The following is a 27,329-nucleotide window of genomic DNA, read 5'->3' on the forward strand; positions in this document are numbered from 1 at the left end:
AGAAGCAGAGAATACCTCTTCCAAAATATCATTTTAAAAACATACATTATTTGATCATTCTGGCAAGTCTGTTCATCTTTAAAGAGACAAATCCTCAAGATGCCTTCTGGAAACCTTTGCTCGCGCATGTCTCAGACATAAACAATGCATCTTGTTCAGACACTGAGCACTTGGTGCCATGATCAGAAGACTTTTAAAAATTGGAGGAGAGAGCATTAATCTATGAGCTCCAATGAAGTTCTATTTGAACACACATTTCCATGTTTCCATGATAAGAAGAATTAAAAATAGTGTGAGGAAAGATATCATTTTCAAACCCTACTACCTCTAGCTCAAGATTTTCATAGCAGGGAGGGGGATTTTTGTCATAGGAGCCAATACCTCCAGTAGAGTAGACTTGCAAAATGGTTCCCCCATCACCTTCTCAGAGTTAATTATTGATTCTTCCTGTTCCCTATCAGCCTCAGTCATCATTGACATGCCCTTGTGTTCCACTCAAATGTTGTAAGCAAAGATGGGGATAAAAAGCTTACTCTAGCTGTTAAAAAGGATTTGATGGAAATCTCGGTATTAAGAGGGTAAACAGACAAGGGGGTGGGTTCTCTCCTTCAAACAGCCACCTCCCATCCCACCCATGAATTTCATGGGACCACACCTCAACTTGGGTCCTTTCGTTTTTCTCTGGAAAAGTTAGTGCTATTTTAGTTACACATATTAAAGTGAATTAGCCTTTAGGAGGAGTCCTCACCCTGAAAGAAAGTTGTTAATACACTGAGATTATTAATTCACAACAAATGGCAGATCATAACCCTTACTGAGTAAATTTCTATCTGTAGGCTCAATTCATGGCAGAAATTCACTCTCTAACTATTTTCAACTGTACAAAATTGCATCCCTATTTAACTTATTCTTTGTAATTAACTAAAAATTTCTATGACTTGGAGTGCATTTGAGTGGTGGGGGGAAGACCTTTCTTAAAACCAATTGGCACTAGATGTGGAAGGAGTGCCCATGTTGGGCTTTGGCTGAAAATCATTGAAACCCATTTTCCACACAACCTAGAAAATATAGAGAAAAGCTCTGGCTATCCCTTCAGTAGAATGGCAGAATCTATTTGAATTCACCATCAATAATTAAATAGGAGTCGTTAAGCAAAGGCTGGCTCAGCCAATAGCGATCTTTGAGCAAGAGGCTAAGTTGAGAGTTTTGCATTCCTTTTTTTCAGTAGAGTGTTAATGCACTGTCATTGTGATCACCAGATAAGCTGTTGATGCCAATATATTTTTGCTGAAATGCAATAAGCTAATCAATAAGTGATACAAGTTGACAATGGGAGGTCAAAAGGATATTTTGGTATGGGAAGGGTGGGAAGGGTGGGATAGAGGAGGGAAGTTAATAAGAAAAAGTGGTTAAAGTTCAAAATGCATTGTGAATTCCTGTATATTGGAAATGTCAAAGAAAATGTGTGTTTCTCTGAATTGTGTCTCTCTCTACATGTATAAATGAACAGATGCAGATAGAGCTCAAAAACATGGCATGGATGAATTTATCTCTTCCAATCCCTGTAACTTTGACCACGCTTCCCTCTTTGAGATGGTGCAGCGCCTAACTTTGGACCACAGACTAAATGATTCCTATTCTTGCCTGGCAAGTATATTCTTTGGTCTACAGTGGTTTAACATGAGCGTCCTGAAAGAGAACTTTTTTTTTGGTCTCCACCCTCACCTTTTCTAGAAAACCTAATGAAAATAGAGGAACGGCCTTAGACATCACTGTCCTCTGGGGACTAGGAGCAAAATTCTAATTTGCGTTGTTTCTGAAGTACAAGGTAATGCACAAACTTGCAATCTGTTGATAACATGTGGCTGCTGAAATATTTTGCCTAATGCGATGAGTTGATCAAGAAGTAAACTCCCATTCTTATTTCAGGAGTGTTTTCTAAAGATAAATCAATCTGAACTGAGATTATACTTCTTTGAAAAGAGGAAAGAAAACTCTACAGGGAGAGGCTATTGACAGGAGCCAACCCAGTTCCCTTTCTAATCTTTTCATAGGAGAGGCAGAAAGACTCCTAAGAAGACAAGAGTCTCTCACTGGTTTATGATGAATTTAGCAATACTACCTTAAAGATCTGAAATTTAATCCCTTCCTCCAAAAAAAAAAAAAATGCTGGGGTCATCTGATAAATGAGCACGTTCTCCCCCAAAATTAAATTGTCAAGAAAAATCATCAGGGCATAGGACCTCAGGTGAACTGAATAAATTTGTTGAGGATTTCTAGACAATGTCTTACCTTTTCTATACAATTCTAAATGTCTAAAGTGCTTTCTGTCCAGTGGTAGGATCAAAATTTCCAAAGGCTAGAAAGTAGGTAGCCATGATGTATGTCCTGAGCATCTTTGGAAGATGTAATTTGGCACCCTCAGTCCCTCTTTTCCCCGAGCCTTATGATTGATGTAATAAGCCTTGACAAGGAAAGGTTTGTGTGATTTTACAAAACTTTACCATTTTTCCTAAAAGGTATACATTACCAGTCCCATTTTAAAGATAGGGGGAATAAGTCAGGGAAGAGAAAGCACAGTGGACATATATTTCTTGCCCCCAAACTCACTTTCAAACAGAAAAGAAAAAAAAATTTGCATGATTTTAAAATACTGCCTTTTCTAAGAGACACTAAAATCCTCCTGAATTAGGACTGACTTGTTTTTAAAGTCCTTTTTATTTAGGTCTAAGAAACACAAATATCAAGTATATAAGAAAAATAGTTTAGGCAATAGGAGAAAAGGGAGGGCTTGATGTATTATAATAGGTTTAGTCACTTCACATAAAGGAATTACTGGTTATTTTAAATTTAAAATCATTTTTACCATAAGATTTGAGCTCTTCTAACCTAAAAGGAATTTTTTTCTGTTTTTAAAATTTATTTTGTATATCAAAACCATTTGCCCCAGGTTTACTTAACAAGATTATGTGATAATCATTATATATCACACCAGTACATCTTATAGCTGAGCTGATTCACATCCTTTCGTGGTTAACATCTGTTCTCTAAAGGCTGTTTTTTTCTCCCCTGTTTCTTTTCTAAACAACTGAACTCATGCAAACACAAATGCATCTTGACCTAATTATTTTGTTTTCTCATTTTCTTTTGTCCTGAAATTTCTCATTCAGAGAGGCTGTCACATCATTGAAAAGTTAATCTGGAAAAGAATTATGAAATCCCAGGTCCTTTTTTTATTTACATTTTTTCTAAAGAATGATAACTAAAAAACAGAGAACGTACAATGAAAAATCATATCTTCCCACCTAAGTACCTGGGTCTATGAATTTTCAAGAACAAAGTTTCAGGCAGTCATAAAAATGAAAAGAATCTCATCTCCCTTCCTCTATATATTCCTTTCCTCATTATTATAATCTTTTCTTCCGTTGGTTTTGGAGTCCGACCAGCAGGGCTCCATAAATTTTTCTGTGTCTTCGACTGAGATCCTAATTGATATTTCTTCAACTCTTTTCAAAGCAGTTATTTTGGCATCTACAAAAGACTTGGTGTCATCTGAGTCGTAGAAAATATATTTTAATCTTTCACAGCAGTGTTGTTTCTAAGATTTAGCATTTGGGGTAGCAGATGGGGTGGCAAGGAAGTTGTCTATAGGGGCAGTGCTTTGCCTCAACCACTCTCCCGCCCGTTGCAATAACTTATAATTTCAAAAAGGAAAGATGCTCTCATTTGATACCTTAGAGAGCTCCATTTCACCAACTGATAAATACCCAGGTCCCTAATAAGAGCTAATGGCATCGTACATCAGGGTTGTCTACTCAGCTCCAGTTGTCTTACATGCATTCTCAGGTAGCTGTATTTTCTCTTCTGGACAGTGTCCCTTTTTTCATTAAAAAAGCAAGGGAATATTTCAAAGATGACCCCAAGAAGAAGCTAGAGTTAAAAACAAAACAAATAAAGCAGCAACAACAAAAACAAAATTAAACCCTTTTCCTTCATGCTGTCAAATAACCATCGAAAATGATTTAAATCAATTTTCAAACTAATTATTGGTTCAGAAATGGGGAGCCTCTCACCCCACCCATTTGCTATAGTGCAGTTTGAGACTGGGTATGTTTCTCTTCTCTGTGTAGACTTTGGATTGGTCAAAAGCCAAATGAGAACCCAATAATTGCCAAAAATAAAAAAAAATTAAAAATACACAAACCAAGGCAAAAGCAGCTCCTCTAGATGGAATTAAGTCTGTTGAAGAAATAACATTAAAAACCACTTACACAATACTATTTGCATATTTATGGCATTACCTTTATTTTAAAATAAAAGGACCTCCTTCAAAGGTGTATTATAATAGCTATTGGCATATAAGTAGACTATAACTCACATTTCCTAGCACTTGAAAATACATTTGCTTTTAACATCAGCCTAAACAACTCTTTCCCCAACATTCATATTATTCTGAACAAGAAAGACAATATTATTGGGGTCTAGATTAAAGAAAAGACCACTTCTACTCTGAATATTCTAGTGTGTTATTAAGTCCCAGAACAGGAGATTAGGGCATTTCATCACACCCTCCTCCCCTTCATCGTGGCTCCTTTTGCCATTCCCTCCCCACCAATATCACCCAGTTCAAATTGCTCTCAAGAAAACAACCTGTATTTAAAAGAAAGTCTCTCCTTTATTCCTTAAACAGGGCTGGTTCAGTCCTGGCCAGGTATTTGTACTAGATGAATACTGTGCACGAAATGGAGTCAGAGGCTGTCACAGACATCTCTGCTACCTCAGTGATCTCCTTGAACGAGCTGAAAACGGAGCCATGATCGACCCCACACTGCTTCACTACAGCTTTGCCTTCTGTGCATCCCACGTTCATGGCAACAGGTAAGAAGATGCTCAGGTGGGCACTGGGTCAATGGTCCACAACGATAGCTTGTAGCCATCCTTCACCCCCTGAAAATGTCCCAGAATCATATATTGATTGGAACCATTTGGTCATGTCAGACATGGCTAAAGAAATAAACAATCAGCTCTCAATTATTCACACTGATGCTCTGGCAAAGTTGTTGGTGGATGATACAAATCAATCCTCAATAGAAAAAGCATCTACATTTGGATTTAGAATCCAAGAGATTTTTTTAAAACTGCATTACTTTTATTTTTAATTTTGATTTTGCTCAAATGTGTATGGGGGTGAGACAACAATTCCTTAGGGCTCCTCTGATTGATGATAACAAGGGAAGTTGAGTACTAATTAATCTACATGTGGGCAGGCAAATGTCTGCATTTGTAATCCATCAGAACCCTGCCTATCATTTTCATCTTTGGTGTTACATGCTCAGTATCTAGTGCCCTCTATACATGACAACACATCTCTAACTTTATTGGTCCCTATAAGATGAGTTCTAGACTACATTCTATCATTGGTAAATTATATGAACTTGGGCACCATGAAATTCGGACATTTGGCACTGAAAGACAATATCAAATGTTTATTGGAATGGTAAACTATAAAAAAAGAAGTTATCCATTCTCATTGTTGTACTGTTCCAGTCTTTTGTTTGGATAACAGAGAGTTGCATTGGCCCTGGTCCCTAAAGGGCATCTATGGAAAGTTCCACTTTATTTTTTTATATAAATATATGCACTCCAATGACTATCTGTTACAGCCTCTTGGACTGAAATCTTTTTTTAAAGAAGTTGCATTATATACTCTGGGTTGTCACACTGTATTCTACATATGTTACTGAATAAGAAAGTGTTATAAAATAATGAAGTGTTTTTGTAAACTCCCTGGTAAACATCATCATGAATTATGATACACATTGTCTGGATTTCATATTGTAACACTGCCACTTGATTCACAGTTAGGTTTATACATCTTGTCATGGAAACAGTTTGGGATCTCTTATTTTCTTTTCAGTTCTGATTTTTCCTTATGCAAGTTTACATCTTTTTTTCTTATTATTTTCATTTGAATGTATTTGTTTGCATTTTTGTTTTCATGCTTTCTTTTTGTTCTTTCTCCTTTTACATGTGTTTCTTATTTTTTTTTCTTCTTCTGTGTCTGGCCACATGCTGCATGCCGTCCCTTAAACCACCCCTTCCTCAAAGTCAACAAACGCATGGGTTACTTAGTGGGTTGTTTCCAAGTGCAGACAATGAGGGGAGTAAAAGTCCCTCCCCTCTGGAATCGGATGCCAGAAAGGATTCCAAAAAGGAGTCTAAAAAAAGAAAAGACCCTAAACCCCAGTTGAATCCTGACCCCAAAAGGTAAGGAGGAGCTGGGTGGTGATTTGTGCTTGAAGTATGTGGGCTCTTCTTCCAACTCTTTCTGTTACTGATGTTGCAATTTCTTTGAAATTCTTTTTTTTAAAGCCTTTTGAAGATGAACTGTTGTTTCAATCCTAGCAAAGAATGATAACCCTACAGGATGGTAATGAATCATAATCAGTGTTCGGAAGGGAACATTTTAGAATTGTTTGTATTTTAATAACTAATCGAGCAACATGGAAACAGTATTATGAGTTAGATTTTTTTTTTCAGGGACATCAAGTTGCCTGGTACTTTCAAAGTTATTGACAAAGAGCAACTCATCCTTGATTGTTCTAAAACTAGGGGCAAAAAACAAAGGAGATGGGCTTGCTTCAGAGAGACCCGTATGCTTATGGCACCCACATCAAATACGGAGTTATAGCCACTCTCATTTTCATCCTATTCCTGAGGCATTTGGAAGGAACAGAGAGGGAAAAAAATCCATATTCTATTCAAAAAAGAATTTGTAATGAAAAGCACAAAATAAAGACAAATTGTAAAGAAATAGATCAATTCTCTTAGCTATAAAATGAGGTGGTAGCAGGATAAAGATGTGGCGTAAGACAACCTCTAAGGTTGCTTTTAGATATAAAACCTAAAGGGATTTCTGTGAATTTTAAGGAAGCTTCATTTTTAATGATTACTCTGAATGTTGCATTTCTTAGTGTGTTGAGATTTTTTCCCCATCAAAACTAGGTCTATTGGTTGCTAGTGGTATCACCTCCCAAAAGGTGAAATTGATCAAAAACCTTTTGATCACCATTAAGGAAATTTCTGATCCTGAAACAAAACAATTTTATATCCAATAGCAAAGATACATAAAACACATAAGCTACTTGGCATTAATAAGCTACTGAACACACATTTATCCATTTTCATACGCAGGACAGGCTTGCTTTCTTTATTTTTAGCTCGATTCTATTCATTTGAATTTTTTTCTTAGTACTGGAAGTTACACAATTTATTCTTAGGGAAGAAAAGTCCCAAAATCCAGGAATCCAGCTTCCTCCAAAATGAGGTTGGCTGTCAGTCAACCAGAAATGAAGGTCAAATCAAAATATAATTCTGTGTGGCTATCCTTCTCCTGTACCCACAACAGACAGTGATGGAGCTGAGGTGAATTGTCTGTTTACATTTTGTTTGTGTAAGGTCAGACAGTGAGACAACAGTAGCTCGGAGTCAGTAAGAAAGTACAGAGAGAATGTGATTCAGATGTTTCAGAACCCTGAAGGTTATCACTGACAGAATGACAAGCCATCAGAGTGGCAGCTAACTAGCTGCTGTCCAGGGTACTGCTTCTAGGATGCAGTCTGGCCAGATGAGCAGTGTTGGACACAGTACTGGAATAAAACAGCTGCTGTTAAAAATATACCTCTAACTATGATCTGCCTCATTCATAATGTATTATGTAAAATTGGAAAACAATAAAGCAGTTATGAATCTATTTTGGGATACCTATGTGTTGCCAGACACCAATTTTCTGTCAAAAGGCAGAGAAAAGATTGAGAACCCAGTATGGCCCTGAAATAGGTCATAACTTGAGCTTGCCACCAAAACAATCTTCACAGATTATACATCATCTACATTAGAAAATCTTAATTGATCATTGCACACTCCATCCAGCTCACAGGTTGGACAATACTGAAATTTACTAGATTGACTATGGAGCATACATATTAATCATTAAATTTAGACAGGCTAAATAACTGTGGTTTAACCAAGTTTACAATCTGCTCATGTTCTGGTGATGCCCAGATTCATCACCAATGATGATGCCCAGTTAAATATAATGCAGCAAGCACTTATTGAGCACCTACTATGTGCTAAGTATTAGGGAGATGAGGAAAAATAGCCTATGTCATCAAGGACCTGACATTCCACCGGGGTTGGGGGAGAGGGGAACAAATTGTCAAAAGATGTAGCACAATAATTTCAAGGGGAGGAAGAAAATGTTTTTAAGGAGCAATATCAAGAAAGAAGGTGGTCCATGTTCTGAACGTGAAAGGAAGCTAGGAATTCTAAGAGGTAGAGGAAAGGAGAAAGTCCATTCTAGACTTGGTTGATGCTGTATGCAAAGGCACAGAGGGAAGATATAGCAGCAAGTTCTACAAATAAAGATGCTGTTTTCACCGGAATATAGAGCAAATGGAGTAATGTAAAATAAGCCCAGAAAGACATGTTGGGGTCAGATTGTGAAGGTTTGTGATTTACACTAAAGACAATAGGGAACCTTGGAAGGTTCATCAGCTGGGGAGTCACATGGTCAAACATTTGATTTAGAAAGAATATTTTGGAGCTGTGGAAAAGATATTGGAAAAGGGAGAGAGACTGGAGACTAGGAATTTAATTAGTATACTAATTCAACTTTCTAAGTAAGATGTGATCAGGGCCTGAACTACAACAGAGCATAACTGCATTGTCAAATTATCCAATGGAAAAGCTTTGGCAAATAGTGGTGTGTGTGTGTGTGTGTGTGTGTATGTATGTGTGTATGGAGGTGTGTATATGTATGCATGCATATATGTGTATGTGTATATGTATCATGCATATTTTAATGGTTCTGTGTAGGCAGTAAGGAAGTCATTTCTCTAAACAACTGCAGTAGCTTTAACCCAAATTTGTTATTTTAGACATTTTGGAAATGTCTAAATGTCCACACTCTGGAAATTTAATAAATCAATATTGAATTGAACTCATGAAAGTCAATTACTAGTTACCATCATATCCTTCCACACTATACCATCAGCTCACCTGCATTCTGTTGTTGGGAGATATTCTAGAATCATCAACTTATGCACTTTATTTGATAGGCAACCTATTAAATGAGGTGATAGTGTGGTATGATGGAAAGAACCTTCAGAGAACCTGGTTTGGAACACTTGCTTTGCCACTTGCTACCCTTGTGACCTTGGGGGAATCCTTTCCCCTCTATAGTTTCCAATTTCTCTCTGTATGAAATGAGGAAAGTTGAATTCAATGACCTCTAATACTCTTTCCATTCTATAAACAAATATTTTATGATTCTATAGTCATAACTCACATTCAGTTATCAGGAGGGTAGAAAGAGTCCTAAAGACTAAAATATGCTTACCTTACCCCAGAAAGTTGCTCAAGAAAAAGTCTAAATATCATGAAAGAACTGAGTGTGAATAATATCAATACAACTGGATAAAAGGTGGTCAAGTTATCCATGTGTTTATTCTATACTATTTCAAGTCTCAAGAGGTTTTGAAGGACTTGAGGTCAGCCTTGTGTAAAACAAGCACCCCAATGATTGACTAAGTCCCCTACTTTTTAAAATGGATTTGTATGTGTATATGGACCATGTCAACACACTCAGGGCCTCAACACAAAAGTTAGGTTGTCATTGGATGTTCAGTCTGTACTGAAGATGTTAATTGAAAAACCTCCTTCGAATCAAATCTGTTTGGATTTTGAATTTATTAAGAGGAGGAAAACAGTGGACACGCATATAGCTTGTTGCTTTCTGACATTCTTTTTTTATGGAAACTCACTAGATGCCATAACTTTTAAAGCAGCTCCCAAGGGTGCAGCCTTGAATTTTCATCATTGTGCATGTGTTTCTTCTAGTATACTTTCTAGATGACATTTAAATTAGCGTCACTTTGGTCACTCTCCCACAGAGACAAGGTATCAAACAGCTTTGATGAGCGTTTATTGCGTCAGTGTTCTTTGGATCCAAATTATTATTGGGATTGAAAATTTTTTCTCATTTACATTATTATTTAACATTTCGTGAATGCCAGCACTGTGACACGCATATGGGCTGTGTGGAATAGCAGTACATTGTATCGGCAATTAACAGATCCATAATGCCAGCTGCCCTGATCCAACATGAGTTCCAGATATTAATGAGTCTATAAGCATATGGGGGAGGGCCGGAATCCTAAAAATTCTGGAAAAGATGTCCAATGGTATCAAGTCTCCAGGAAGTAAGTATGGGGGTAAGATGCTGCCCTTTGAAAAAAATTGAGTGTTTCTGTGCAAAAGGGTTGAGGTAAATGCAGAATGTTTCCTATTGTAGTCACTTGGAAGGAAAGCTATTCAGAGATGAAAATGAAGGATGGAAAGATACAAGAAGATAAAGGCTATGTAGAATATTAACCACATGGAAGATGTTGGCCTGGGACCACCCTAAACTTTAGCCAAGATGTCTCTTTCCTACACCAGAGTGGCCCACATCTGGGCTCAATAGGATAGTAGACCATACCTCATACCCTTCCCAGATACATATTAACCATTGATGCATTCTGGAGTAGCAATTCTCTATCCATAGTAGGCTCTTAAAATGTGGAGCTGAATAGATTTGAAAGACAGACTCCCTGTACACATAACTTTTTAATAGGTGGGTCAAAGCCAATTTTCAACTTTGCAAATTGAGTCAGTATTCACTCAATTTGCTCAATGCTGTGAGTCAGCAAGACTCCAAAGAAGAATCACTAAGTTTAGCATGGAAGTGGAATTTTGTTATAAGACTTCATTAAATGAATGATTCACTAGCAGCAATTGCCCTCCACAACTAGGATGTCCTTTCTGGAGCATAAGGCTGGTTGGAGGAATGATGCCTCATACATTTCATGGAGAATCAAAAATATGAACCAAGCTGAAATCTACTTCATTGGAATCCATTCCCACAGATGATAGAAAGTCTATGGCTAGAGGATGTCAGTATGCACGTATTCAGGATTTCATATTGCACATGGACAGTATAAATTATGGTTGGGGAAGGGATGCATGTGTATCACAGTTCAGCATTTATACTCGAATGAATGTCTGTCTAAGATGGACTCCCAGAACCCCCCACTGCCAAACTAACATTATTATAGAGCAGCGATTCCCAACATGGGTCACATATATCTCTAGAAGTCAAGAGATGTTGGTGAGGGACACGGGGAATATTTGGTAAATGACAATATCCTATTGAAATTAATAAATCTGTTTCATTTATTGGTACATAGTAGTACCTAAGAGTAAAAAAATCAAGCTATGTCTTTTTATATTAAGTAGGCAATATTTGAATGTTTTTTCTTATTTGTTCATATAAGAAAACTCTAGGATTGCTTTGCTTTCATATAAAATAGCCATCATGGGAAGGTGTACTGAAAGCCAAAAAGACCAGAAAAAAGGGTTAGAAACTCCTTCCCTAGAGTTCAGGCTCCTTGAGGGCAAGAACTATTCCATTTTGCACTTTGTATCTTCACTGCCTCACACATTGCCTAGAATATGTAGTACAAGGTATCTGGTAAGTGGTCATTGACCCTCTTCTTGGAGAAGTCTAGGATCAGAAAACCTTCTGGAGATCCTATTGCCTCTCAAGTCATCCCATTTCATTTATTAACAATGCTGAATAGTAGGAAGTGTTTCCTGAGATGCACCTAATTTTGTCTCATTGCAGTTTTTTCCATCTTGCTTCTGTTTCTGCTCTCTGGGATACAAAGAACAATTTCCCCATCTGTAAAGTGAGAATGATACTAACATCGACCTTACAGAGTTGTTTTAAGAATCAAATGAATTTGTATGTATAGAAAGACAGACAGAGACAGAGAGAAAGCACTTTATGAACTTTAAAGTGCAATATATGTGCCAGCTTCAATCTAAGCCCTTTTCTACCTGACAGCCTTCCCTTACTTCCTGTCTCCCCTGAGTGTTCTTCCTGGGCAAAATGTCCTCATTTTCTTCAGCTGATCCTCATACAGCATGGACTCAAAGCTTTGTATCATCCTTCCTCTCCTCCTCCAGGTGCTTTCCGGTTTCCCATTGTGCTTTCTAAACTGAACGCAATACTTCAGATAAGGTCTGACCAGGACAAGAAGATCATTGCTTGCTTTTGAGGTGAGACAGAAAAGGTAGCTAGGTGGTGCAGTGGATAGAGCTCCCAGCTTGGAGTCAGGAAAATCTGAGTTCAAAGCTAACCTCAGATGTTTACTACGTATGTGAAAAGCCACTTAGCCTCTGCCTGCCTCTGTTTCTTCATCTGCAAAATGGAAATAATAATATCTTTCTCTAAATGTTATTGTGAAGATCATGTGAATAGTATATGCAAAGCTGTTAGCACATAGCGGGTACCTAGAGTGCTTGTTTCCTTACTCATTTCTGGAAGCTGTCTCCCTTAATGAAGCCCAAGATCACACATTAGCTTTTGTCTGCCATATCGCATAATGAGCTTTCAGCTTGCTAAAATCTTCGGGTCTTTTGCAGACAACCTACTGTCCACCCATATCTCCTCCATCTTCTACGTGAAGTTACCTTCTTACATTCAAGTACTATACTTTTCATAAGACTTCTGCAGGAAATTCTCCCTTTCAATGCTTCCCCCTTCAGAATTACCTTCATAATATATATTATATATAAATACATAAATATATGTATATATTCACACATATGTGTGTATGCATACACATACAGGAGTTAAAAGAAGCTGGCAAAGACTACAGAGAATATTTGGTAAATGACTATAATAATCTATTGAAATTAATGAACTTGCTTCATTTCTTATATACATATGAACCAGAATTTGTCTTTTCATATTGAATAGGCAGCACTTGGATGCATTTCTTATTTGTATATGCAAATTTCTTTGTGTACATAATATATGTATATATGTGTAAATATATATATATATATATATATATCTTTTATATACTTAGTTATTCATATGTTTTCTTCTTAAAGGCAGGGCTGATTTTTTCTTTTGCCTTTCTTTGAATCCCTAGCACTTAGGACTCTACCTGAAACATAATAAGTGCTTAGTAAAAATTTGTTGTTTTCATTTGACTTATCTCTATTAAATTTGTTCTCATTAGATTTACTCATTTTTCTACACTAATATCTTTTTAGATTCTTACTTATATGCAGAGTGTTAACTATCCCTTGCCATCTGCAAATTTGATAAGGATGCCATATAAATCTTTATCCAAGTTAGTGACTCTGTGTGTGCGTGTGTGTGTGCGTGTGCGTGTGTGTGTGTGTGTGTGTGTGTGTGTGTGTGTGTGTGTGTGTGTGTGTACTTATACTAGAAGAGCATCCACAGATCCCAGAGGCACTCCACTGGAGACCTCTCTCTAAGTTGACACAGAACCATTAATGGTTGGATCTTTGGATCTGGCCTTCCAACCATGAAAAGGTATTGAATTGTATTATTGTCTAGCATATATCTCTTCGTTATTTCCATAAGAATAACGTTACTTTATCAAATGCTTTACTAAAACCTAGGTAAACTGTATTCACAGCATTCTCCTAATCTACCCTTTGAAAAAATTCTGTGAAAAAAAAAGAAACAGAGGTCACTCTGGCATGGTCTAATCTTGATAAAGACATGTTGGATCTTTGTAATCATTGCTTCCTTTTCTAGATGCTTAGTAGATACCTTTTTATGAATGTCAAGCTTACTGACATATAAATTGAAGATGCCATTCTCACCCTTTTTGGAAATTAGTACATGTCCTTTTCAAGTAAAAAGGATACCTCCTCTATTCACCATTATCCCCTCCTACAGTCATTAAGAAATCATAGCTACCAATTCCTTGACTGGTATAGACCATATAGTTCATCTGGGCCAAATAACTTAAATTCATCAAAGGAACTCACAACTTCTTTACATAGGCTAAATATCAACACTGTATTAACTACTTTTGTGCTATCTTTTATATGACAAAGGTCATTTCCTTGACAGAAGAAAGAGATGCAAAATAGAAATTGAGGAACTTAGCCTTCTCTCTTTTGACATTGTCATTGTCTTATTCCCCTCATCATACAGTCATCCTAAGTCTTAAAAACTCCTTTGTGTTGTCCATAGTTTTCATCACCAGTTTCAACTGGTTATGAGCTTTATTGCTCCTCATACTATTTTTTTGGTTATTCATATCATTGTTCTATATCCAATATCTAAGTAACATTTTGTAAAGCATTTATAATTTTGGAATGACTAATTTTTTTTAATTTTTAAATTTTTACTTTTTTTAGTTTTCAACATTCACTTCTGCAAGATTTTGAGTTGCACATTCTCTCCTCCTCTCCCAACTTCCCCCCCTTTTAAGATAGCATGCAGTCTAATATAGACTTTAGATGTACAATCATATTAAACATATTTTCACATTAGTCATGTTGTAAAGAAGAATTGGAACCAGAGAGGAAATCCATGAGAAAGAAGAAATTTTTTAAAAAAAGAGAAAGAGAGAAAATAGCATGCTTCACTCTGCATTCAGTCTCCATAACTCTTTCTGTGGATGTAAATAGCATTTTCCATCACGAGTCTTTTGGAATTGTCTTAGATCCTTGTATTGCTGAGAAGAGTTAAGTCTATCAAAATTGGTCATCCAACAATGTTGCTGTTATTGTGTACAATGTTTTCCTGGTTCTGCTCACTTCACTCAGCATTAGTTCTTGTAAGTCTTTCAAGGATTTTCTGAAATCTGTCTGCTCATCATTTCTTATAACACAATAGTATTCCATTACATTTATATATTACAACTTGTTCAACCATTCCCCAATTGATGGGTGTCCCCTCAATTTCCAATTCTTGGCACCACAAAAAGAGTTGCTATAAATATTTTGGTATATGTAGGTCCTTTTCCCATTTTTATGATCTCTTTGGGATACAGACTTATAAGTGATATTGAAGGAAAACAAGGTACATGCAGTTTGAATGCCCTTTTAGCATGGTTCCAAATTGTTCTCTAGAATGGTTGTATCAACTCACAACTCCACCAACAATCAATTAGTGTTCCAATTTTCCCACGTCTTCTCTAACATTTGTCATTTTCCTTTTTTGGTCATGTTAACCAATCTGATAGGTGTGATGTGGTACCTCAGAATTGTTTTCATTTGCATTTTTCTAATCAATAGTGATTTAGAGCATTTTTATATGACTATAGTTTTAATTTCTTCATCGGAAAGCTGCCTGTTCATATCCTTTGACTATTTAGCAGTTGGATAACTTGTTTTTTTTTTTTATAAATTTGACTCAGTTCTCTATATATTTTAGAAAAGAGGCCTTTATCAGAGACACTGTCTATAAAAAAAATTGTTTCCCAGTTTTCAGCTTCCTTTCTAATCTTGGTTGCATTGACTTTGTTTGTGCAAAAACTTTTGAATTTAATCAAAATTATTCATTTTGTATTTAATAATGTTGTCTGTCTTATGTTTGATCATAAATTCTTCCATTCTCCGTAGATCTAACCGGTAAACTATTCCTTGTTCTCCTAATTTGCTTAAAGTATCACCCCTTATATCTAAATTATGTACCCCTTTTGACCTTATCTTGGATACGGTGTATGATGTTGATCTATACCTGGTTTCTGCCATACTATTTTCCAGTTTTCCCAACAATTTTTGTTAAATAATGAGTTCTTATCCAAGAAGCTGAAGTCTTTGTGTTTATCAAATTCCCCACACTATTCTTCAAGGATTTTGCTACACTCTTTTGAAGTAATCCTGTCACTTTCCTTATTACCATTTTCTATTCATATATAGTTGAAATTTAAATACTTCATGGGTTACCTATGCATGCACATTAGCCTATTCATAAAACTCCAAGTTTTTTTTTCTCCTCTTTGGAATCATTTCCCTTTGTATCTTCAGAATTTCATTCATGAGTCTTTCACAGCTTTCCTGAACTGATTTTCTCTATAGAAATGTAATTTATGGGATCATATCTAACCTTCCCCTGAGCATCCTAAAAATCTATCCTCCCCAAATCTAGTATATATACCAGGTGATGACCAGATTTCCTCTCATTCCCTTTCAGGAACTCTAGTGAAGAAAAGGTCATGTCTTCTGAAATTTCTCAATCTTTTTTTTTACCCCAGCAACTATTTCTTCTTCATAGTTTTCATCGGAGGCAGAATAGAATTTCTGCTTTGTGTTTCCTCTACCATTTAACAGGTAGAATTATCATGAAGAGAAATCAAGATACTATTAGCTCTTCTGCTTTTGGTAGAGACAAAGAGAGAGTAAAATGGAGAGAGACAGATAGAGACAGAGAGATAGAGACAGGCAGAAACAGTGAGAAAGCCACAGTGACCAAGAGAGACAAAAAGAGAAACAAAGAAAAGACTACAGAGAAAGGGAGAGAAGGAAAAACAGAGAGATACAAAAAGAGAGACAGATAAAGAGAGAATTCTTTAGAGACAAAGAGAGAAAGAGAGGAGAGAGAGAATGAGACAGAGAACGAGCAAAGAAAGACAAAGAGAGGGAAGGAGACAGAAATACAGAGACAAATGAGGCAGACACACAAAGAGACAGAAAGAGACACAGAGACAGGAGGAGAGAAAAAGAGAGGAAGGGATGGGGAGAAGAAGGAAGGCAGGGGAAGACAGGGGTCAGGAGACAGACAGAAAGACATTCAGCAGATGTCTGGATCATTTAAATATCTTTCCACTATTGGGTCATGCCTCTGAGCAATGCTTATTTTTGATTTTCTGAATTCCTCATCCATTTTCCTTTTCTGTCCAGGCAAAATGGGACTAGCTAAGTTCCTTAGAGAGGTGTGAAGTTCTAGGGAAAATGCAAGATTAATGTATGAGGTTTACAGGGAAACCATATTGTCAACTGAGAACATCATAAAAGACATCCTTCAGCAGCAGCATTTGAGGTGGACTTTGAAGGCAGGAGTTCATTCAACCAATCAATGAGCATTTATAAAATGCCTACTATGTTCCAGCCACTGACTTTGGGACTGTGGATACAAAAGACAAAAGTGAAATAGTAGCTTTCCTCAAAGAGTTTATAATCCAGCCAAGAGACAAGTACATATAGTATGTACTCAAAGTCTTAGTCCTGTTTTAAGTTTTAATGACTTTCAAAAGTAGAAATGCTACAAACTTACAAGGAAACAATTAAAAGGCTAATCAATATTTTTTAAAATATTGATGTTTTGTTAGAATTAGAAATAATCATCATCTTGTGCTATAGCTGATTTTCAAACTGTAAAAAACTTTTGGACAGCTGCTGCCCATTGGCTGAAAGAATTCCACCTGTAATTCTAGCCTTAGAATCATCCAAATACTGAAGTTTTGATGCATATGTAAAAATTTTGACATCACTCCATAATAAAAAGTCTAATGGAAATAGATCAGGTGACCAAGGTGGCCAGGCAAGAAGGACTCCTCTACTAATCCACCAACATCAAAAAGAGTCATCTAGAAAATGTCGTACATACACAATGTATAATGATAAAATATCCTCTTTCTTTTAAAATTAAAATTTATTATTCGAAATTCACAAAACTGAATAAGTAAAAAAAGGAAATTTAAAAATTAAACCTTCAAATGATGTGTTTATAAGTTTGGAACATTGATGTATCTGAAAGTATTAAAGCGTAAAATTTCATTAAGACTTTTGGGACAATCTGTATGTAGGTACCTACAAATTGGATACCAAACTGATTCAAGGGGTTTTGTTTTTCTTGCTTTCTCAATGGAGGGGGAAAAAGGAGGGAGAGAATTCAGAGATGAAAATAGAATTGGATTGAATTTAAAAACAAATTAGATTCAACATAGTTTTGAGATGAGAGCATCAACAAGTGAAGACATCAAGAAAAGTCCCCCATTGAAGGTAGTACTTGAGCTAAACTTTGGTGGAAACTAGGGATTCTAGGAAGCTATCTTGAGGAAGTCATGCATTCTAGGTAGGGGGCAAGGGTAGCAGTCAGTACAAAGGCATGGAGATGAGAAATGGAGGGTCATATGTAAGGAACAGGAAGAAGGCCAAATTAGATGGACCACAGGATGCATGAAAGGGAATAACATGTAATAAGGTTAGAAATGTAGATTAGGGCCAAGTTTTGAAGAATTCTAAATGCTACAGGACTTGATATTTCATTCTACAGGTGATCTAGAGACAGTAGGGTTTATTGAGTAGAAATTGTTGGACTCGTCTTTGTTGGAAAAAAAAATCACTTCAGCTGGTGTATTGAAATAAGGGCTTTAGTCAAGGATATCAATGGCCAACCATTCTAATAACTTTGTCAAGAAAACCCCAAATGGCATCATGAAGAGTCAGACATGACTGAAACAACTAAATAACAGCAACCAATTTGGAGGGTATTGAGAAGTGATAAAGGCCTGAACTGGGGAGGGCCTATTGATTGTGTGAGTGGAAAAGAAGGAGAGTGACCAAACCTGAGTTGCTGTGGAGATAGAAATGAGTGACAAGCACAATGTAGTGGATGAAATGTTGGCTTTGGTCAAGATCTTTGTTCACACTCCATCTCCAAGGGTTACTATGTAACCAAGTCATTTGACCTCTCTGCGTCTCAATTTCCTCATCTGTAAAATGAAGAGACTGGTTGTCATGAATTCTAATGTCATGTTCCTTCCAACTCTAAAATTATGATCCAATAACATTTGGAACCCTTTGGATGTATAGATAGGGTAACGGAAAGGGATTAGTCAGGTGATTGGAAGGATGGCTATACCCTTGCCAGTAATAGGGAAGTCTGAAAGAAGGGAAGGTTTGAGGGGAAAGATGAGCTTTTTTGAACATATTGAGTTGGGGATAGCCACAGCATAGCCAACTTGAAAATTCCTATAAGCTATTTGTAATGTGGGACTAGAGCTCACTGGGACACTAAGGTAGGGTAGGGAAAGGGAAGACATTCTAGGGACAGGGGAAAGTGTGAGTTAAGGCATATAGTTTGGAACATGTAAGTGTTGTCAGAAGACAAGACAGACTGGCTTGGTTTGAACTCAAGGAATAGGAGGAGATAAGGCTCAAAAGCTAGGGTAGGGACAGACAGTGGAGAGTCTTGAAGACCACTCCAAAAATTTGAATTTGAATTGGTAGACCATAAGGAGATAGATTGATTGATTGATTTCTAGATTGCTAGATCTTACTTTAAACATCTTTTCTGTACTGTTTTCCGATCCGTCCAGGTGCTACAGCCTTCCTCTCAAAGTTATTTTGAATTCATTTTACACTTATCTTGTATATACTTACATATGTACTTGTCTTTGCTTAGTAGATAAGCTTGAGGATAGAGATCATAAATATGTAAGTTTATATAGCATGTAAGTTTACATACATACACATTACATACATCACATATAAAAGTTTAAATAATTTCTGTGTGCCTAAACACACACATATTTCTGGCACTATACTGGGACACATATTGAAAAATTGAGATCTCACTGACATGGAAATAGATTTTCAGCTGTCCCACACGTTTGAGTAGCAGCAGAAAGTAAAAATCTTATTTTATTATGTAATTGATTTATGTCTAGAAAATACTGTTCATTCAGGACAAAATCAATCACCTTTTCAAAATTGTGCAGAAGTAAAGACTCTTTTACCCTCCTGCTGTCTCTTCTTAAGGTATTAAGTAAAGGACCTGCTAAGTACCAGGTTTTCTGAAAGATGCCTTTAGAAAGAAGAGATGTCTTTATGGATTGCCCTCTTTTTCTTATTTTTTTTTTTTGATAGATAAGGGAAGGGTTCCAGTGAGTGATTTCTTTGATTTATGGAACCCCCTGCTATTCATGGAAACTCACCTCTATCAATGCAGATGAGCAGCTCATAAGCAATTCACATGGCCTTAGAGAGTTGTCTGGAAAACTGAGAGGTTAAATTACTTCTCTGAGGTCACTCAACCAGCAAGTGTTCAAAGCACATTTCCCAACTTGCATTCTGGTTCTTTTTCTGCTAAGCTGTGATCCCTCTTATATCCAACATAGTGTTGGGATCCTCGATTATATGGCTTGGTGTATGGAATACTTAAATGTTGGTTGATGAAAATATTGAATTCATTCAGTTATTTATTATTATTTTATTATTATTCATGAACCAGGCACTGTACTAGACACTTTGGTATGCAAAGACAAAAATGAAATAATCCCAGATCTTAAGAGAGCTGACATTCTCAGGGCACAGGGATGGGCCAAGGAGTTGGGGGGTGGGGAACATGACTCATAAGGGTTTGATGAAAGCTAGAGAAGACACTGAGAAGAAAATGAATTTTTCTGTCACTCTGGAGTATTACTAAGCTACTTTTCTCATAGTAATCCTATAAGATATATGTAGTACAAATATTATTATCAGCATTTTACAGATGATGAAATTAAGCCCTGAAGAAGTTAAGTACCTGTCATGGTCACACAGCTAAATGTCTGAGGCAGGATTTGAACCCAGATCTACTGATTACAGGTCCAACGTAGCAGTACTCTTTCTACTATACCACCCTGTCCCCTGGAGAAACATGCTAATGTCAAAGGGACTGACCTCAGGCAGCTGGATGGCATGTCATCCAGTCAAGCAAACTCTACAGTTTTTCCTTATATGATACTCTCTAGGAAAAAGCACTTTGATATATTAGTTTTAGCAGCCTGTCTAAGCCCCAGGGTATTGGGGCATAATTAAAAAAGGTCAGGAGGTGGGGGAGGGAGGTGGGCCTTTTAGGAAGAAGCTGTGGCCAAGGGATCCTGGGTCCTAATTATAATTTATAATTAATCCAGACATTTGTACACGCCATCTAAATGAGGTAAAAAAAAAATGTGCCCCCTAGAAGAGAAAAAAATGTATTACTATCATCACTTAGAATTATATTTCTCCTTTTAAAAAAAAGGAAAGAAAAGGAAAAAGAAAGGATGCCAGGCCAAGATTCAGCTTAGTATAGTCATTCTACACATTTGAGGGGATTGATTTACAGTAGAGGTTTGAAAGGATTTCACTTTTTTTGTTCGGGAGTGTGTATTTATAAAAAAAAAAAAAGTCAGTGATTAGGAAAAGTCATTTGTTCTAAATGTGCTATTCAAAGTATACTCAACTGTCCATGAATGTCTTGATCGGGTCTTTCCTGACTTTTAACCATGGTCTACTCATTTCTATGCCAAGAACAATATGACTGTGCATAGGGCTTGTTCTCATTCTTATTTTAAGGATATTTATGTTTGTCTGTAGTTCTGTCTGCCTTAATATATCATTGAGAATGAAGGGGAGTGTGGAAGAAAGAAAAAAGAAAAGAAGGGATGCTGTAGAAGGAAGGAAAAAGAAAGGAAAACAAGATGGAAGAAGGGAGATAGAAGGAGAGGAAAGGGAGGAGGGAAGAGAGAAAGAAAAAAGAAAGCAGAGATGAAAGAAAGTAAGAGAAAAGAAAGGAAGAAAGATGGGAAGAGATGAGGGGGAAGGAGAAGAAGAGAAAGGAAGGGCAGGGGAGGGGAGAAGAAATAAGGAAAATAAAGAGAAAAAGAGAAAATATGGAGGGAGAAATGGAGGAATAAAGATTGAAAGGTAGAAGGAAAGATGAAAAGAGACAGAAGGAAAGAGGAAGAGAAGGAAGGTAAGGAGGAGAAAGAAAAGAAAGAACAGAGAAGGAAGGAAAGAAGGGATGGACATATAGAAAAAGAGAAAACAAAGGAAAGGAGAGGCATCGAAAGAAAGAGGAACAGAAAAGAAACCAGGAAGAGAAGAGGAAAGGAGAGGACAGGAGAGGAGAGGACAGGAGAGGAGAAACAAAGTGTGTAAATCTTTGCCCATATGAAGATCAATAACAAGCAGAAATGACTAGCCAGTTGGACTTGGAGTCAGAAAGACAGGGCTTCCAATCCCACCCTTATCCTCACTAGCAAGGTCACTGTAGGCAAATTAAGACCTCTGAGACTGGATCCTCATCTATAAAACAGGGGTAATAATTCTCATAGTACCTCATAAATGAATATCATCTCCTATTCTAAAGGCTGGGGTGTGGAGCATCTCTCTGCCTTTACTTTGTACATTCTGTACTCTTAAGACTTCAGTTCAGCACCACTAAACAATAAGAATAAGTCACATTTATAAGGTACTTTAAAATTTACTTTCCTCCTCAAAACCTGTGAGGTAAGTAATGTGCATGATACAAATCCCCATTTTATAGATGAAGAAACAGCAAACACACTGGCAAAAGAAAGCGATGAGTTCTTGGCCTCTAATTAATTTAGTGCTCTAGACTTCTTGTAAAGGCATCCTAGAATCAAATGGAGAGTGTATGCAACAGCTTTCCATCCACTGCAGTGAACCATGTTAACAAGGTCGTGGAGGTTCCAAAGAAATCTGCCTCCCTCCCTTGTATCTTACCAGAATTAAGGTTCAGTGGAGAAACAAGTCTGTTTGATAATCCATAGTTATTACACATCAGATTGCATTATCCTGACATCACTGACAAAAAAAAAATGCTGCATATTCTGTTATACTGGTTATCAATTCTCTGAGCTGTCTTTCCCGTTTGAGTTCAAATATCACCATATAATGTTTCACATTCAAAACCAAGGTATCTAATTATATTGGATTAAAACAAATAATCATCATTAATTAATGATAACGTGCCAGTGATAGTAACTTAAGTAACTCATGAACTGTGCAGCTGGACTCAGGCTGTTAGAGAGAGAGAGAGAGAGAGAGAGAGAGAGAGAGAGAGAGAGAGAGAGAGAGAGAGAGAGAGAGAAAGAGAGAGAGAGAGAAGGAGGGAGGGAGGAAGGAAGGAAGAAAGGAAGGAAGGAAGGGAGGGAGGGAGGGAGGGAGGGAAAGAAAGAAAGAAAGAAAGAAAGAAAGAAAGAAAGAAAGAAAGAAAGAAAGAAAGAAAGAAAGAAAGAAAGAGAGAAAGAAAAAGAAAGAAAGAAAGAGAAAGAAAGAAGGAAAGAAGAAAAGGAAGGAAGGAAGAAAGAAAGAAAGAGAAAACACACATTGGAAGTATGATTATTTGTGACATGGCTCAAGAAGGGAGATTGTGAGGAGAGTGGAGATGACAGAATTGGCGCTAACCACCCTGACAAGGTCTTGAAAAGCAGCCGACATGACATCCTTCTGATCATGCTGCTGAAAATGTCAGCTCCGTGAAGGACAGTGAGAAAATGGTTTGCCGAAAATCTGAAAGGTGAATTCCAGAGCTGCTCCTCGTGTCAGATGTAATCTAGTCTGCCATGGCCGGAGAGATGAGGACCTGGCACTGGGGACGGGTCACTGTTGGCAGGCCCTTACGGTCATCCAAGCCACTCCAAAGTTGACTCAAGTTGACCCAGAGATTGTTTTTAAGTTCCACTCTATCATTGATAGTCAAGAGGGAAGGGTTCCTCTCCAGCGAGCACTCGGGGACAATGAGTGAGATATTTCCAAGGATATCATCCCTTCTTTCTCCCTCAGTCCATTGCCAACTTCCACTCTTAATGAGAGCAAAAGTTGCTGCCTCTAAACAGAATAAAAATATTTATTGCTAGGCTATGTATCCATTGCTTGCCAGACTCACAGTAAACACTTAATAAATGCTTGTTGACTGATTTATATAAATGAAAGGCTGCTTTATGTATCTGTGAATATGAGGGAGTTTAAGGTATGCCATGTTAAGAGTATCTTTTCTAAGCCAAGATTTATCCCAGAGAGATAAACCAGGAAGGAGAAGGAAAGGTAACAAGCCTTTATTAAGCACCTACCGTACATGCCAGGCACCGTGCTAAGCACCTTACAGATATCTGCTTCTAGTTCTGCCTCTAATGCCCACATCATGTGACATAAGACAAGTCATTCAACCTCCCCATGTCCCCAGGCAACAGGTAAATCTCTAGGACTTTAATTTTCAGGGTGGTTATTTGTTGTCCAGTCATGTCTGCCTCTTTGTGGAAAAAGTCCATGTGGCAAATGCTGGAGACACAAGAGACAGATGATATTCCAGGGGCTTTGTCCATGGGGTTTTCTGGGTCCAGATATTAGAGTGCTTTGTCATTCCTTTCTTCAGCTTGTTTTACAGATGAGGAAACTGAGGCAAACAGGGTTAAAGGACTTACCCAGGATCACACAGCTAGTAAGTGTCTGAGGCCAGATTTGAACCCAGATTGTGTAGCTCCATCATTTAGCTCAATGCCTAGCACAGAGTAGGCACTTAATAAACACAAATTGATTGACAGACTGGAGCTTCCCTACATTGATGAAATCACAGATCTCATCCTCCACTCCCACCCCCAACCTTCCCCCCCAAAAATCTCATCCTGGAATTCTCTGTGAATAGCTCTCATGTCTGTCTCTACAATAGTCCCAATGGGTTGAGAAAAAAACATAAAATAGGGAACCTAAGCAGTTATTTAAATGGTCCATAATCTTTGCTCAAGAATAGGAATCATTCTCTGCTGAGACAACGAAAATAGTGTGCCCATTCATCTAGTTGCTATCTCCAAGATTGAGAGCTGAAGGGACCTTAGTGGTCAACAGACTTCCTCATTTTAGTGGTTTACTAAGGTCACAGCTCAACAGTGATAGCAGCATGATTCAAACTCAAGATTCTCTGACTCCAAATCCAGGCCTCTTGGTTTTGGGGAACAGGGATCACAGGAGTTAGTGTAAAAAAGCATCCTAGGCACCATCTATTCCAACATCCCCTCCATTGGTCAGATAAGGAAACTGAGGCTCACAGAGAGGAGTCATTTGCCACAGATTACGCATGCAGTAAGAGTAGCAGAACCAGGAATCCTTCTTATTTCCTCCGATGCCAAATACAACATGATTTCCTCTCCAAGAGGCTGCCTTTCAGGGAATGGATGATTATATAAATATCCTACTTAGCCTAAGTGCCTCCCACTGTTAGCCTGAGCTCCATAAATCACTCCTAACCAGGGAAGTGGGACCCTGTACTGAAGCAAGCATCTCCAGCATGTTAAAGAGTCCACCCACCAAATATTTTCTTTCCCTTGAAAATCATTTTGCCGCAACCAGGGAAAATGATGCCAATAAAATGTTTAAGTGAAATGTTTGTCTCTTTGATTCTACACTGACATTCATCTACACCCACAATCCAGTTCAACCAACCAAGCCACTTTTCTCCTAAAAATTAATTCAACCAACCCATTGTTTTAGAAACTTCGCATTCTTTTATGAACTTGGTTTTCATTAACATAATAAGATAGAAATTCTATCACCCCAAAAGTAATGAAGCAATGTCAATAGGAAATCACTCATTCCCATCCACCTCTTCTCTGAGACTTACCCCCTATAATTGCCTTACACTACTTCTTAAACTGAGGTCAATCAATTCGCTTGGTTTTTTGTATTCTGATAATCTTATTCCAAATTAATGGGTTTCCTTTGTAATCCTGTGTATTTCATGAATTTAAAAGCATTATTCTGATAGAATCCATAGATTTTGCAAGATTGATAAAGATCTCAGTGATACTGGAAAGGTTAAGAAATCTTGCTCTAGGATCTCACAGAATTCACCACCTTTTTAAATTACTTTTCATAGGGATCTCCTATGAAACTTACATTCAGTGGAAAAGCTCTCAGCTGTGAGTTCTGGCTAAAGATTTTTAGGCAACTTCATGGTGCAGTGAGTAAAACCCTGGGTCTGAAGTGAGGAAGACCTGGGTTCAAAATCCAGCCTAGACACTTACTAGCTGGATGACCCTAGGCAAGTGACTTAACAGGTTTGTCTCAGTTTTCTCAACTGTAAAATGGGAATAATAATGGCACTGACCTCCGTGGATTGTTGTGAGACCCAAATGAGAAAATATTTGCAAAGTGCTCAGCATAGAAACTGAGATGCAGTAAGTACTGTAATCGATGCTAGTTACTTTTACCTGTGTTAGGTGAGTTTTTCAAACTCATTTTTCAAATTCAATTCAACAAGCATCTGCTACTAAACAGTTATGTACCAAACAGTGTGCGAAGCACTGGAGATACAATGATAGAAACAAGATGGTCTCTGCCCTCTAGGAGAATATGTTCCACTAGTGAGGGAGAGAATGGGTAGAGGAAGTATGTGCAGGGGAAGTAAAGGCAATATAGATGTCAAATAAATAGAAAGTAATTGGAGAGGGCTGAGAGGGAAAGTCACTGGCAATTGGGGGAGGGGGCAGGATGAGCCTTGTTGAGGAGGAAACCCTGGAGCTGATGACTGAAGGAAGCTGAGAATTTTGCTAGGAAAGGTGAGGAGGAAGAATTTTCCTGGTCTAAGTATAGCCTGGGAAAAGTCATGGAGGCAGAAGCTAAAATTCTATGTATCACACAGGGAATGACAAGTAGAATAATTTGGCTTGGTAACATGCAGTTAATTTGAAGAAAAACAATTCTTATCCTAAAGGTTTAAGGGGGTGGGGTGGTAAAGGGGTAGGGAGGATGTTTTGTAATTATTCCTAAACTTGTGTGAAGAATTTTTTTTTTTTAGTAATAGGATTATATTCAGATAGTAGGATAATGGAAAGCTTTCTTTTAAGAGGAAACTGATTAATTCATTACAGATTAATTCATTACAAATTATTTAAAATGTTCTGGAATCTCTAAAGACCCCCAATTAAGCCCAAATTAGCTTTGTTAGAGCTGGACCATACAGAAGTTCTTAACCTGGGGTCTGTAACCTTTCTGGTTAAAAAAAAATTGATAACTGAATTTAAATATAATTGGTTTCTATTGTAATCTTATATGTTTTATTTTATGAATTTAACAGCATTCCTCTTAGAAGAGGTCTATGGACTGTACCACATTGCTGAAGGGACCTTATACACACACACACACACACACACACACACGCACGCACACACACACGCACACACACACGCACACACACACGCACGCACACACGGCTAAAAACCCCTGAACTAGAAGAACAGATCATACTTACAACTTATTCCTGTATCTTCTTTTTGTCTAAAAGGGATCTCTTTTCCACTGGTTTATCACCTTCCAAAATATCTCTAGCAAAATGTGCTTCCTATGGTAAGTTCCATATTTGGCTGTAATAGCCCCTGCTTATTCAAAAATTCCCCATCAGAATAAATCGCTATTTTGACCCTTTCAGCTGGTCTTTGTGACTGCCGGCAAAGGCACAGATTACAAATTTTAAAAGCTGGATGGCTCCTTTCTTCTTTCACTGAGTTCCTAGGATCTCAGGCTTAGCACAAAGTGCTGCTTCTGATTAGCAACACCGAGGGTTTCTTTAATAATGAATGAATGATCTTATGTAGAAAACTAAGGGTCATTGTCTATTTCTCTCAATTTCGTGTGTTGCTGTTTTCTAAAAACTGTCCGATCTCTTTATTGAGGATGGAAGA

General features: G+C 37.4%; 1 protein-coding gene across 2 annotated transcripts in view; it reads left to right on the top strand.

The window, feature by feature from the left end:
* The window catches only part of CADPS (calcium dependent secretion activator), a 544,059-nt gene that overhangs the window by 371,927 nt on the left and 144,803 nt on the right, over nt 1-27,329 (top strand). For both annotated transcript variants that reach the window (XM_072598786.1, XM_072598785.1), the window contains exons 12-13: nt 1,511-1,647; nt 4,691-4,878. In XM_072598786.1, the coding sequence (XP_072454887.1) occupies nt 1,511-1,647; nt 4,691-4,878 (325 nt within the window). The remainder of the gene's footprint in view (nt 1-1,510; nt 1,648-4,690; nt 4,879-27,329) is intronic.

This window comes from Notamacropus eugenii, chromosome 3, assembly GCF_028372415.1.
Source record: "Notamacropus eugenii isolate mMacEug1 chromosome 3, mMacEug1.pri_v2, whole genome shotgun sequence".
Lineage (NCBI taxonomy): Eukaryota > Metazoa > Chordata > Mammalia > Diprotodontia > Macropodidae > Notamacropus > Notamacropus eugenii.